The sequence below is a fragment of the Xenopus laevis genome, chromosome 5L, assembly GCF_017654675.1.
Source record: "Xenopus laevis strain J_2021 chromosome 5L, Xenopus_laevis_v10.1, whole genome shotgun sequence".
NCBI classification, from domain to species: domain Eukaryota; kingdom Metazoa; phylum Chordata; class Amphibia; order Anura; family Pipidae; genus Xenopus; species Xenopus laevis.
The window spans coordinates 39,625,405-39,640,047 of record NC_054379.1 but is presented as its reverse complement, the minus strand read 5'-3'; the positions used below and the strand labels follow the sequence as shown (position 1 = coordinate 39,640,047).

General features: G+C 37.2%; 1 protein-coding gene across 5 annotated transcripts in view; it reads left to right on the top strand.

The window, feature by feature from the left end:
• The window catches only part of ralgapa2.L (Ral GTPase activating protein, alpha subunit 2 (catalytic) L homeolog), a 223,123-nt gene that overhangs the window by 180,811 nt on the left and 27,669 nt on the right, over nucleotides 1–14,643 (top strand). For 4 of the 5 annotated variants that reach the window (XM_018262908.2, XM_041562670.1, XM_041562669.1 and 1 more), the window contains one exon: nucleotides 11,522–11,643. In XM_018262908.2, the coding sequence (XP_018118397.1) occupies nucleotides 11,522–11,643 (122 nt within the window). Of the gene's footprint in view, nucleotides 1–11,521; nucleotides 11,644–11,726; nucleotides 11,813–14,643 lie in introns of those variants that run through there. The other variant, XM_041562671.1, reaches the window with a different exon arrangement.

The following is a 14,643-nucleotide window of genomic DNA, read 5'->3' as shown; positions in this document are numbered from 1 at the left end:
TTTTTAAATAACTTTTTAGTACTTTCTATTCAGGCCCTCTCCTATTCATATTCCAGTCTCTTAGTCAAATCCGTGAATGGTTACTAGGGTAATTTGGATCCTAGCAATTAGCTTGCTGACACTGCAAACTGGGGAATAAAAAGCTAAATAACTCAAAAACCATATACAATAAAAAATTTAAATTGTCTCAGAATATCCCTTTCTACGTTATATTAACAGTTAAATTAAAGGCGAACAACCCCTTTAATGTATGGGAAATAATGTCATTAACAATAGTTATATAATTTTACTATCATAAAGATAACACTTAATAGTTTCTCTGAATTACCAATAAATGGTATTAGTATATCAAAATCAGGTATCAATTATTTAATTTTATGTTATCCGTTAATTCTCTAATAATGTTTTATTCTTCCACAATTATAGACTCTAATGGACACTGCTCATATTAAATACTGGCATCACAGCTCACCCACAAGATTTTTGCATAATGCCAGTCTCCTGGAGATCATAGAAATTAACAAAATGGCTTGGTGATCATTTTGATGCTAAATTTTAGTAAGCCTTGCAGGATTTGTCTATGAAGGTTTACCGGTATCAGTCAGTTGAACTGAAGAAGCTGCTCGGATGAATAGTGAAACGTCTTCAATGATTACTCGGCAAGTCCAGTTGCCTATCTTTATCTACCAGATATACTGTACATTGCAGGATAGCTTACCTAAAGGTCCCCATAGATGCAAAGATTTTTCTTTGGTGAACAACTGATTTTAGCGAAATACGACCAATCAGTCAAATTATCATAAATTCAGTGGGATTCGAACGATCGTACATCTTAGGGTTTTTCGTCCGACATCTGTCAGAAAATTGATTGGCCAAGTTAAAAAATCTTTATCGGTCCCAGTGCAATCTATCTATGTTTGCAGGGCCAAGCAGGCAGCTACCCTCAGTTTTCCTGGCAATATCGCCTGAAATGGTCTTTTTAGTTGATTGACAAATCGTACATTTAAACGATCGTTTCAAGATAATCGTGGTCTCACGATAACGAAAAGATCTTTTAAAAATCTCTACATCTATGGCCAGCTCAACACAGCTATGTTATCAGACAAAAGCATATGTGCTCCAAAAAAATCCCCACTTGGAGAAGCGATAGCCGTTTACTGAAATCCCCACTTGGAGAAGCGATAGCCGTTTCTGGTGCAAGTCATTATCACGCTCTATTGCTCTTTAGTAAATGAGCAGCTATGGTTTACTCCCTAACAGATAACATGTAATTGACTGTTCAAATGCTCTTCATGTTACTCGCCACCACCTACACATGTTTTTGTGCCTATTCTACAGCTGTTGGCAAACCACCTATAGTTACTGTTGCATTCATGTACTGAAAAAGGGATTCTTGTAAATTTGCTCTGCATTTACCTAAGGGGTCTTATTATGAATTACGCTGTTAGCATCTACTGCTTGTCATGCTATCATTTTACTCTAAACTTGTTTGAGTGTGTCTTCCTTTGTTCAATGTATATTTCCCTTTCTGTTCTGACCATTCAGTTGAGTCCTTGTAATTGGAGAAGCTAAATGGCTTCACAGAGTGAGACCTAAGATATCCCAAAAGGGTCAATTAGCTTGCTGTTTCTCCCAAAAGTAAAGCAAAAGCTGATTAGGAGGCATTTTAAAATTCATATAGGTTAGCATCATTATGAATGAGATTAATAATCCAGCAATGCACGAAAGGCCACATTTCTTGGTAATGTGCACCCTGTGCCTGACTCGTGCTTCCCCAGATGATAGACTTACTTGTAGAACAAGCTTAGTAATTACATAACATGGCATCAGCAGGACTTCTAACGTGGAAAACTTGCATTGTGACATTGGGAGTTTCCTTAAATGAGAAGGATCTAGGGGTCTTTGTAGATAACACGTTGTCTAATTCTGGGCAGTGTCATTCTGTGGCTACTAAAGCAAATAAAGTTCTGTCTTGCATAAAAAAGGGCATTAACTCAAGGGATGAAAACATAATTATGCCTCTTTATAGATCCATGGTGAGGCATCATCTGGAGTATGCAGTGCAGTTTTGGACTCCAGAGGGATATAAATGAGCTGGAGAGAGTGCAGAGACTAAGTGCAACTAAACTGGTTAGAGGGATGGAAGACTTAAATTATGAGACTGTCAAGGTTGGGGTTGTTTTCTCTGGATAAAAGGCGCTTATGAGGAGACATGATTACACTTTACAAGTACATTAGAGGACATTATAGACAAATGGCAGGGGACCTTTTTACCCATAAAGTGGATCACCGTACCAGAGGCCACTCCTTTAGACTAGAAGAAAAGAACTTTCATTTGAAGCAACGTAGGGGGTTCTTCACAGTCAGGACAGCGAGGTTGTGGAATGCACTGCCGGGTGATGTTGTGATGGCTGATTCAGTTAATGCCTTTAAGAATGGCTTGGATGATTTTTTGGACAGACATAATATCAAAGGCTATTGTGATACTAAACTCTATAGTTAGTATAGGTATGGGTATATAGAATTGAATTAAAAGTAGGGAGGGGTGTGTGTATGGATGCTGGGTTTTCATTTGGAGGGGTTGAACTTGATGGACTTAGTCTTTTTTCAACCCAATTTAATTATGTAACTATCTAACTGCTCTCAGTGGACCAGAAAGTGACTTGGTTCAGCAGAAATAAAGCAGGCAGACTACAAATATTCAATTCCTCCAGGTTTCCATTTTTAATATATCCAAACAATATTGTATGTTTAACTTACTGAAATGTTTGTTGCTGGTGCAAATTCCTTGTGGAGCCATTTTTATTTTGAACACCTAGTTTTTTTTGTTAATGTTATCTAATCCCCATTTCATATCCTATTAAGTGGCTGCACCTATTGACTGTGTGATGGCAAATCACACATGGGAAATACACATGGGAAATCTTGCCCTCCTTAAGCTCAGCATTTTTTTGAGCAGCTGAAAAATGCGTTGTCCAACTGGCCTGAAAAAACACCCCCATTGACTTGCATGTCTATTTCCTACAGCAGTTGTGTAGTCTGCTTCGTCATCAGGCAATATTTGGACTTAAAGCACAACACTCAAAGGGCTCAAAATCAACCCTGTTCTGTTGCCCTTGGACTCATTGGGGTTCAGTATATTACACGTAAATAGTTTGCTCAAGGGCCAGTGCAAAAGAGTATGAATTGACACAACCCTGGCTGCTTGCTGATCATTTTAGGAGCACTTACATTTTCAATTAAGGATGAAAAATTTATTTTCCCCTGAATCTATTTGCACTGAATATGCCGAGAAATAAGACAGCCATAGGTTAAGGGTTAGACTAGTAAATATTGCAAAGAGAGCAAGATCACTCAACTTCAAAAATTAATTTTTTTCAACTGCCATAGCTATGAAAACTTTAAATCCTGTATAAGTAAACAAAATTGAAAAATCATATTGTTTTTTTTAGAACCTCCTGATGAAACAAAGTGATTTGGAATTTAGACTAGCTGCTTCAATATTATTTCGATATTCTTTTCATTATGATTCTTCTGGTTTTTTTTTTTTTATATATATTTCTAAATACACAGGGGCAGATATAGTAAAGGGCAAACATGGACATGTGTAACAGTGGAAATGTATTGTATTTACTGCAACATGTAACATAAAGCCATCCATTCAACTTTAAAGAGATCCTGTCATCAGAAAACATGTTTTTTTCAAAACGCATCAGTTAATAGTGCTACTTTCTCAGAATTCTGCACTGAAATCCATTTCTCAAAAGAGCAAACAGATTTTTTTATATTCAATTTTGAAATCTGACATGGGGCTAGACATATTGTCAGTTTCCCAGCTTATCAACTGATTCATTTTGAAAAAAAAAATTTCCCATGATAGTATCCCTTTAAATTTTCCACCGTAAGTAAATTAACCTGAGCACAATACTTCTAGCAAATTTGAGCTAGGCAGAAATGAACGCTACTGCATCTACGTTTTTAATTGCTCTCATTGTCGAAGTAACGCTAGCAAAAATTCACCAGCCTTTGGTGCCCAGGACTAAACTCTGCATTGTTGCGATGGGTGCAAAGCGGACTCTGGTTAATAAATCTGCCCCATAGAGATTCAAGTGTACTAGCCATTACTGCATTAAATCTATACAGCGGCAGTATGAAATAATGGAACTTTTCTCCTTAGTCTTGTATGCAAACTTTTCACTCTTGTGTGCCTAATTTGTCAAAACAGCTGCTCTGGATATAATTGCAGTGGAATCCATTATTGATTAGCGTTACCTTTTGGTGATCTCAGAAAGTCCCCAAAAGTTTTGCAGAAACCAGATCCTGCATAGTTACTGTTTAATGATACATGGAGAGGGTGATTCAGTTTCCCTTACCACATCCTCTATAAATATTACAGGCATCTATCAAATTATTAACATATTTTTTGCTTCAGCGGCTCCTATGTTAATATAACATGGCTTCTTATATATATTTAGCTGACTTGCCCTAATAAAATGATAACTTGCAAGTTATAAATTCTCTCTCCTCCACAACTTATAGGCAAACAAATAGTCCATAACTCCATGGAGACTGGAATATAAATAGGAGAGGGCCTGAATAGAGATATGAGTAATAAAAAGTAGCAATAAATGTGTTGCCTTATAGAGCATTTGTTATTGTAGAAGGGGTCACTAAGCCCCATTCGAAAGCTGGGAAGTGTCCGAAGAAGTAAATAATTTAAAATCTATAAAAAATAAATACTGAAGACCAATTGAAATGTTTCTTTGAATTGGCCATTCTATAACATACTAAAATCTAACTTAAAGGTAAACCATCCCTTTAACTTTGTCCAGGCTGCATAATATACTAAGGTATAAGGTATTGTGTTCAACACAGAAGACATTTCTGATGTAGTGCCGGAATAAAATCCTATGGTATATATCTTTTTTTACTGACCTAATTTCATTATTGAATCATTTGACTGAAGCTCTATTCTACTCAACTCATTTTTAAATTAACTTCTTGCTTAGTAACGCTAGTTTCTATGGCAGCAATGCTAAATTATGTGTTTTTGTGACTCTCTGAAAGTACATGCAGGGCCTATCGTATTTTTTAGTACCCAAACATTTTCAGATGTGCTAATATTAGAATGAAATGTATGTATATATTCTATTAAAAGTATTCATATGGTATAAAAAATAGGTAGGAAAAAAAGATATCCTTTAAGGTTGCTAGAGGTTAAGAATGTTATTTCTCAGACATTAAATAGAAACCTACTACACACTTCTAGAACGTAAATGTAGAAATCCGATGTTCTCTTCTCTTCTTGTGTTCGTAATTGATCATAACACTAAATTAGAAATAAATTCTTGGCCCAAATAGATTCCCTAGCAAGTTATATAACTACTTACAGTACAAAATGATTTCTGTGTTATGAGCTCCCTTCTGTTGTTCTTATTGAGGTCATCTCCAACCATCCACATTCCAAACCAAATATGACATTTCTTTTTCAAATTGTATATACAGTACAGGTATGGCACCTGTTATCTAGAATGCTCGGGACCTGGGCTTTTCTGGATAATGGATCTTTCCTTATTTTGGATCTTCATACCCAGCGCCGTTTCGGTATGCATTGCCGCCTGAGGCGGCTCCAGTAATGCCGCCCCCCCAGCCCGATTCGATTTCCGGGGGGGAGGCAGCAACGCTAGTGCGGAGAGCGCAATTGCGCTCTCTCGCCCTAGTAAAGCTGAATTTCCGGTTCAAAAACCGGAAATTCGGCTCTTAAAGGCACCAGGAGCGGCTTTTTGCCGCCCCTGGAAACCTAGCTGGCGATGCCGCCTGAGGCGAGCGCCTCAGCTCGCCTCATTGGCGGATCGCCCCTGTTCATACCTTAAGTCTAGAAAATCCTGTAAACATGAATTAAATCCAATAGACTGGTTTTCCTTCCACTAAGATTTAATAATATCTTCGTTTGGATCAAGTACAGGTAGAAACATACTGATGCACTTACAATATGAAAGTAGAGAATTCAGCTTCAAAATCACATCTACACGTTGGGCATGAGCATGTAGGATTGTGACCCATTCCGCTGCAGACTTTTTCACTGAGAAGCCAAATTCTCTACTCTCATATTGTAAGTGCGTACATTTTTTCTAATAAATAACGTGAATGGTTTTACACTGTGGGAGTGTGCCCCTTTTCTGTACCTACATTGTTGACTCTGTTCTGGTTTGACCAACCGCAACTGAGAAGGCAGCACCCCTCAAGAGAGTGAAGACAACAGCCATTGTAAATAAAATAAGCACGGCATACATTTTATTATCTGGACTTTTTTGGCTGTTTTTAGTAAAACAACTTCTTTTTATAGTTTTTCCTTTTTTTTTTTATATACATCAATCCTGAATTTCAGCTTTGGCATCCCCCATTTTTGTGTTTTTATGGTTAATAATGCTTCACCATAATGTTTTGTACTCCTAGCTTTGAACCGGTTTTTGGGCACCAAGCTAATTCAAGGTTGTTCACCTCGAGTAAACTTTTAGTATGATATTCTGACAGAGATATAAAAATGATTTGCAATTGGTTTTCATTTTTAATTGTGTTTTTTTGAGGTATTTAGCTTTTTATTCAGCAGCTCTCCAGTTTGCAATTTTGCCAATCTGGTTTCTAGGGTCCAAATTACCCTAGCAACCATGCATTGATTTGACTAAGAGACTGGAATATGAATAGGAGAGATCTGCATAATATGGTGAGTATTACAAAGTCGCAATAAGAATAAATATGTTGACAGAGCATTTGGTTTTTTTTTAGATGTGGTCAGTGACCCCATTTGCAAGCTGGAAAGAGTCAGAAGAAAAGGGCAAATAATTAAACTATAAAACATAAATAATGTTGGCAATTTTAAAAGTTGCTTAGAACTGACTATTTTATAACATACTAGCAGTTAACTGAAAGGTGAACCACACCTTTAAGAAACATGGGGGTATTCTTATTCCCAATTTATTTTCAAATTCACAGCCTTCATTTTCTGATATTTTTTTTCTTTCTTCTTTTCAGACAAATTCCTTCTGAAGTTTTTAGTTTATTTTTAATTGTTTTCATTTCCCATTCTATCCTGCCTCTCTCCCTACCCCTCTCTTGTGCTCACACATTTTATATTCTGCTCTGGAATTTTCAATGTATTTCTGTTGACCATTGGTCTTGGTCAGAGTATGGGAACACATACACTGTGTTGTAATTGGTCTCTTTGGGGCAAATTCAGTAACCGGCGAAAATTCACCAGCTGGCTTTGCGTACGTCGCAACACTTCACCAGGTGTAAATTCGCCTGGACAACGCTAATTCACGAAGATCCGAAGTTGCGCACAGGGTACCAAACGCTGGCGAATTTACCCTCAGCAGTTTGAAGTTACGCTAGCGTTGGCTACTTAGCATACAGCGTGCAGTTAAAGTATAATGGCCGTATATGCTGCAGCAAAAACATTACACTAAACAAGGCCAGGCAACCTTAATAAAATTATATAAAGTTGTTATAATGCCCTACAAATGTGCCCACAGAATAGTTTAGGTGCCATATGTTAACAAATGTAGGGGGGAAGGAGAGTACACCAAAAAAAAAAAAAATTACGATCTTTTTCAGTCTATCACCCTTTAAATAGGAAAAAACACCAGCGTTTTTTCAGACTTAGAAAAATTTTCAACTTTTTGTTTGAGGAACTCCTATCTACTCTATTGCACTTCGCCTGGTCTGAAGTGGTGAAGGCAAGTCTGGCGATAGAGGTTACGGTCAGTAAAATCAAAAACTTAGTGAATTTGCGTAATAACGCTCTTTTGCCAGACCGTAAATTCGCCTGGCGTTAGAGTGCGAAGTTGTGCCAGAGTCTATATCCTTGGCGAAATTATGCCAGCGAAATTACGCCAGCTACCGTTAGTAAATCGGCGAAGTGGCAAAATGATGTCACGCTGGCCACTTCGCCCTTTAGTAAATTTCCCCCTACGTGTTTGGGGTGGGCTGGGCAGTATGCTAAGGTAAATCTAAAGGAGGTGTCTATGGAAATGAGTGCTTAACTTCAAATGAATTAAAATCTGAACCTATTTTACAGCCTTAGAAGATGAAAAAATATCCTTCCCTAAAGGTTGGGACAGGTGCTTAGAATCTCCATTTCTTTGTGAGCCGCAATCCTTTGAAACACTGAAGTATAGCTTTTTTTTTACTGCAATTGTTTAGCTTGTTCAATAATTTAATTCATTTGCTATATAATCTAACAGGTGTGTATTAGAATAAATTTGCATGTTGCTGTGAATGTTTATTTCCCCCTACTTCAGCCCTCTTCAGTCTTCTATCGCAAGCTTTTTATGTATTTCAGAATATCTCATTGTCACATGTAAATCATTTTCCCAAAAAAAAAAAAATCATTATGAAAATGCAAAAGAAGACTTTTAATGCTGCACACTTCTGTTTAAAATGAGGAAAAAAAAATAATGAAGTTAACATAAATGGGACTGAGCATTTATCCTTTTGAAGTCCTATTGAGAAGAAACATTTTAATTCAGGCTATTGTTCTAGACACAAGCCAGGCATCTCAGAATTCCTTTGATTGCACCCAGTTGAATGAATACCTTTGACTAACTATGGCAGCCACACAAAAGTCCTTCAAATAACCCTTTTTTAACCACTCTACTCGGCTAACCCCTATTGATAAAGGATGCTGTCTAGGCATCTGAAAAGAGATGAAATCTTTGAGTGGCAGATGCTGAGGGAAATGAGAACAATATTTAGCTTAAGAAGCTTATGAAAGAAACATTTGTTTTCTTTTTCCCTATTGTGATTTATGAAAGATGAGCATTACTAATAATGTCAAGTGTACCTTCTTCTTAACCTCCAGAACTTCCCATGAATACCGTGTTGCTATGGAATAAAAAAGTGCATTCTTAAGGGTGTATATATAAATATTTAAGCCTAAAAAAGTGGGGAAGTGGTGTAAAATAAATTGAGTATTTCTAAAGCGGCTTTGTTGTCCTTGCTTAAAATTAACACCATGCGTTATAACTGCATAAATAATCCATTACAAAGAAGTGATTGCACTATTTATAAAGGTCTATTTTTATTTTTAACAGGCTAATTTCCATTATTTGATACCGACTCAGGAAATAAAGAAAGTCCTGCTATGAAAAGTGAAGTTAGACTCGATTTACAACAGAATTAAAAATGTTGCTGCTCATAACACCAAAATTCTTACGCAACATTATAACTATATCTAAACGGAAAACAAAATGCATGATTCTAATTCAAAAAATTGGGGTTCTTGTGAGTCTGTAAATACATTTTTTGGATGGGGGTGGAAATAGATTAAAGACTAATATTGTAACCCCTTACATCCCCTCATTTTACATTATTGTTTTGTGGTCCCATCTATATATTATGCATAATACATTTCCCTGATTTTACATTTTCCTCGATTTTACGCCATTTTTTTCTGGTCCCCTGAAAAACGTAAAATGGGGGTTCTACTGTACATCTGTACTAAGCCGTATAAATTGTATAAGAAAAGACAGCTATACATGCTGTGGGTATGCATTTGAATTGTGTTTATTGACATTGTAAAGAGATCACATAGGGGTCATTTGAATCTCCATTTCTAAGGATGTCATTAAAGTTTAAGATTTATGATATTATTACTGCAAGCCAAAATCTGTGTTTAGTTAGACGTATGTTTGTGTCAGTGTAATTTACTGTGAGATCTTCAGTCCCAGCATTATGGGTCCCTTCCCACTTTGTCTAGGGCCTTTACATTGTGAAGAGCTCAAATTTCAAATAGTTTCATTGTGTGAGGGAGGACTTTACTTTCCTTATTGCCGGTCTTTGTTGTTTTTATGTCTGTGATTTGCAGGCTTGTTGATTAAGCAGCATGGCGTGAGGCGCAGAATAAAAAAAGCCTTGAAATTGACTGCATCTTGTTAAAAAATGGACCCTCAAGCCGGCTGTATAATAATTGAGTGACCAATGAATTGTGAGGCCCACAGAGGTCTCCAGGCTCAGGTGGCTGTCTGACATAAGTTTAGCTCAGCTCTTTCAGTAATTTGTCACGCTTTAGTCTGTTCCTGCTGCTCCAGCACGTGCCAGCTTAGAGTCAGAGTCCTGGCCGCCAGACGGTCACTCAGACCCGTGTATCCTGCTGTTAAGAGGAGCAGAGGCTTGCTGCGGCACTGTGTGATGCAGAGTCCTGGCAACGGCCAAGCACCAGGCAGAATAAACATGCCTATAATGAGCTGTGACTGGCATCCCTTTAGAATAAGGTCCAGGCGTGCGTCTCCTCTCTGTTGAAGTTTGGCAGCTTCTTCATTAACTTGAAGGAGTTCAGCAAATAATAACCAAAGCGTCCTTACACCGACCCCTGCCAGGAAATGCTTGTATTCTGACTTATAGAGCATATTATGCACACTCTTCATTCTCCAACTCTTTGCATTTATATTTAATTTGCTGTCATATCACTTTTTTATTATTATTTTTTTCAGCACTCAACTGTGTCATTGGTAAAATTTAGTCAAAATTTCCGATTGTGTATGAATTCAAATACACATAAATATATACCTATATGGACACATAGTTACATAGTAAAATCGGGTCCATCGAGTTCAACCCATCCAAATGAAAACCCAGCATCCATACACACACCCCTCCATACCCTCATATAAATTCTATATACCCATACCTAAACTAACTATAGAGTTTAGTATCACAATAACCTTTGATATTATGTCTGTCCAAAAAACCATCCAAGCCATTCTTAAAGGCATTAACTGAATCAGCATCACAACATCACCCGGCAGTGCATTCCACAACCTCACTGTCCTGACTGTGAAGAACCCCCTACGTTGCTTCAAATGAAAGTTCTTCTAGTCTGAAGGGGTGGCCTCTGGTACGTTGATCCACTTTATGGGTCACAGACACACATCTACGCTTGAATAATAGTTTAAAAAAAATGGCATTGTAAAAACAGCTAAAATGTCTATAATTTATCACCTAGAAGTTGTTCGTAGTTTTTAATTCAACCTTTAGAGCCAACGGGAGTTTGCACCCAGTTCTATCTTTCTTGCAACACATCTAACGGATGACTCTGTGTGGCAAGAAAGATTCACCTGGGTGCAAGCTCCCGGTGGCTGATAGGGTGTAGTTGCATTGGTTTAGATGTTACAGCTAGATATGCATACTGTTTGGGCTTGCCATGTGCTTGGAGGTGAGATTGGAGATCATTTGCAAAGATTTATGTCCTTTGGAGTCAAGGGAGTAATTAATTCAGGTCCAATGAAGTCCCAAGCTGTTTTAGTAAATTAAATATTCGTAGGATATTGATGAGAGCTGGAATGAGCTTTGGAGATGCACTAACATTAGTGATAAACCAAACTTGCATTCAACAGATGTAAAATACCTTGTGTGTTATATTATGTAAACATTGATGTGTATATTCAGATGACATTTTAACAAAGTTCTTCTTTAATGGCCTATGAATGTACTTTGTGGTTTCTCCTTAACATCACCATCACAGTTATGAGGAAAGGGCTCTGTACCTCGAAGCAATAATCCATAATTTCAGAGAAGTGATGACGTTTGAGGACTTTGCAGCGCAGGTGTTTTCTCCATCACCCACATACTCACCGGGAGGATTGGGTAAGTAAAGAAGTGCTCTTTTTTTTATTTTTCCCCCTACACAAAATGTAGCTTGTAAATATTTTCATTCTTTTCCTCTGCAGCAGCCTATGAGAATCAATAAGAAGTTGTATGTTTCATCACCATGGTTGTATCGTACTTAGCATAAAATAAATAGGTGTTTCTGCAACGTGTGTCTTTTGTATAGTTATATTTCTGGAATCTGTAGGCGAGTCCATTTTGTAGCACTGGTTTCAGATGTAATGACCCTTTTATTATAACTTCTGTCCCAAAGAACTAGAAGACAAAATTGGAGAGCTTTTAGTGTGGTCAACCACCCACAGACAATTATGGCACAAATTGTTCTCTATATATTTTGCACATCTCAAGTGTTTTTTAGTAAGGCATTAGTTTAGTGATAGCGATAAGTTTAGATAACTGTGTTATGCGACAGCACAATAAAGGGCTTTTTAAAGGAACTGTTCAGTGTACAAATAAAAACTGGGCAAATAGATAGGCTGTGCAAAATAAAAAATATTTTTAATATAGTTAGTTGGCCAAAAATGTAATATATAAAGGCTGGAGTTACTGGATGCCTAAAATAACAAGACACTACTTCCTGCTTTTCTGCTCTCTTGGTTTCCACTGATTGGTTACCAGGCAGTAGCCAATCAGTGACCTGAGGGGAGGCCACATGGGTCATAACTGTTGCTTTTGAATCTGAGCTGAATGCTATGGATCAATTGCAAACTCCCTGCACAGTTATGTCCCATGTGGCCCACTTCAAGTCACTGACTAACGCAGAGTTAGAGAGCTGAAAAGCAGGCGATAGTATTCTGTTCTTTTATGTTAGATATCAAGCCACTCCAGTCTTTATACATTACATTTTTGGCTAACTAACTATTTTAGAAACATTTTTTTTTTTTCTATTTACCCAGTTTTCATTTTTACACTAAGCCATTCCTTTAAGCTTATTGGGAATTCTAGAATGGTGTGTCAGTAGAAGGATACATTTGTTTTATTAAAATATTATGAAATAATGTGCTTATAGAGCAGACTTTGGACAGGTACAGATGCTGCATTAGGATTCAATTCTGCATCCTAAACAAACCACTTGACTCAAAAAGTAGATTTAATATTAGGGTTTTTTTGACTTTTCTCTTTATTGGGGGCATTCTATTAACCTCCAAGCTTAGCAGTGTTAATGAGCTCTCTCAATGCAGTGTGCTCCAGCTCATTCAGGAGTGTGGATTTCTTGCTGGGCATTGAATATGCTACGCTTGACTCAGTGTTTGCTCATTGAGGGGTGTACACTTGGAGACCGGGGAGGCAGAGCAGCTCAGCACAGAACGTTGCTGTTGATGCTAAATGGGGGATTATGCTGCTGGGACACCAAGGTCAAGAATTAATGAAGCAAAAATGCTTGACTAATGATTCCTTAGGATAATATAAAACACTGACTAGTATAGGTAGCCAGATTTGGTTTTAGCGGAGACCCAGCATTTATATTATTTATTTGGTTTGTTATTAATAAAAACATCAATTCAGAAATATCAAAGATTTTAAAGTTCATTGTAAATATAATTACTTTTCTCTTCACTGCTTGCCTGACTACGTAGTCAGGTGTCCTCCAGTCCAGAAGCCAGTTGCAGTTGTAGCTTTTAGTGAGCCGACTACAGTGTTGGGAAACAACTTTAAACAACAGTACAAGCTGGTGCAAATGCATAGGGCAGAAATCCTACAGCCATTGCTGCACCAAACAAAGAGACACAATGGATGTGGTGCAATTTTCAGAAAGATCCCCAACTACCAGTTTTAATCACTGGGGGGTGATGCACAGCATTGGCATCAAATTCACGGTGTGATTCACTTGCGGATGTTGTCTATTTCCAGGCCTCCCTTTTTGTTATTTGTGCACCACTTAAATACCTCCCAACGTTTTGGAAATAAAAAGAGGGACAAAAAATTGGCGTTCCTAGCAATTTTGTGGCCACACCCCCTAATTACCATGTTCATTTTACAATATTTGGCAGGTTATTAAAGTTTGAACACATTTCTGTGTTTTTTTTTTTCCAGTTATAATAGTTTTGCTAATGAAGGTGAATTGCACTTTAAGCTAACTTCTGCCAAGGGACCTGTTATCTTATATTGTTACAATTACTTATTATCTCAAAATTGTTACAAAAGTATCTTATCTGCAGCTGTGGCTGTTCTGAGCTTTCTGCCAAAAGCCAATTAAGTTAGAAACTTTGTTTCATTTTCTGGCTGTTCAGTGCAGAGAAAGTCTGGACTTTCCGTTACAAACCAGGGACTGTGGGGTTGAGCTGTCAAAAGAGGGACTGTCCCTCTAATTGTCTCAGAATATCAATTTCTACATCATACTAAAAGTTGATTTAAAGTTGATTAGAAGCCAATAAGCCATAATCACAAAATAGGGACAGAATCAGAAAAAAATACATCTCCACTAAAGATACCAGGGTTTTATCAAGAAGGTCTCTTGTGGTCATTTGTTAAAGGGGTTGTTCACCTTTAATACTTTTACTATTATGTAGAGACTGATATTCTAAGACAATTTGCAATTGGGTTATTTAGCTTTTTATTTGGCAGCTCTCCAGTTTGCCGTTTCAGCAATCTGATTGCTAGGGTCCAAATTACCCTAGCAACCATGTATTTATTTGTATAAGCGACTAGAAAATAAATAGGAGAGGGACTAAGTAATAAAAAGTATCAATACATTTGTAGCCTTACAGAGCAATTGCTTTTAAGAAGGGGTCAGTGACCCCTATTTAAAAGCTGAAAAGAGTAAGAATAAAAAGATAATACAAAAAAACGATAAAAAAAATAATGAAGGCCAATTGAAATGTTGCTTAGAATTGGCTGTTCTATAACATACTAAAAGTTAATTTAAAGCCAATAAGCTGTAATCACAAAATAGGGACAGAATCAGAAAAAAATCTCCACTAAAGATATTAGAGTTTTATCAAAAAGGTCTATTGGGATCATTTGTTAAATGGTAAAGGA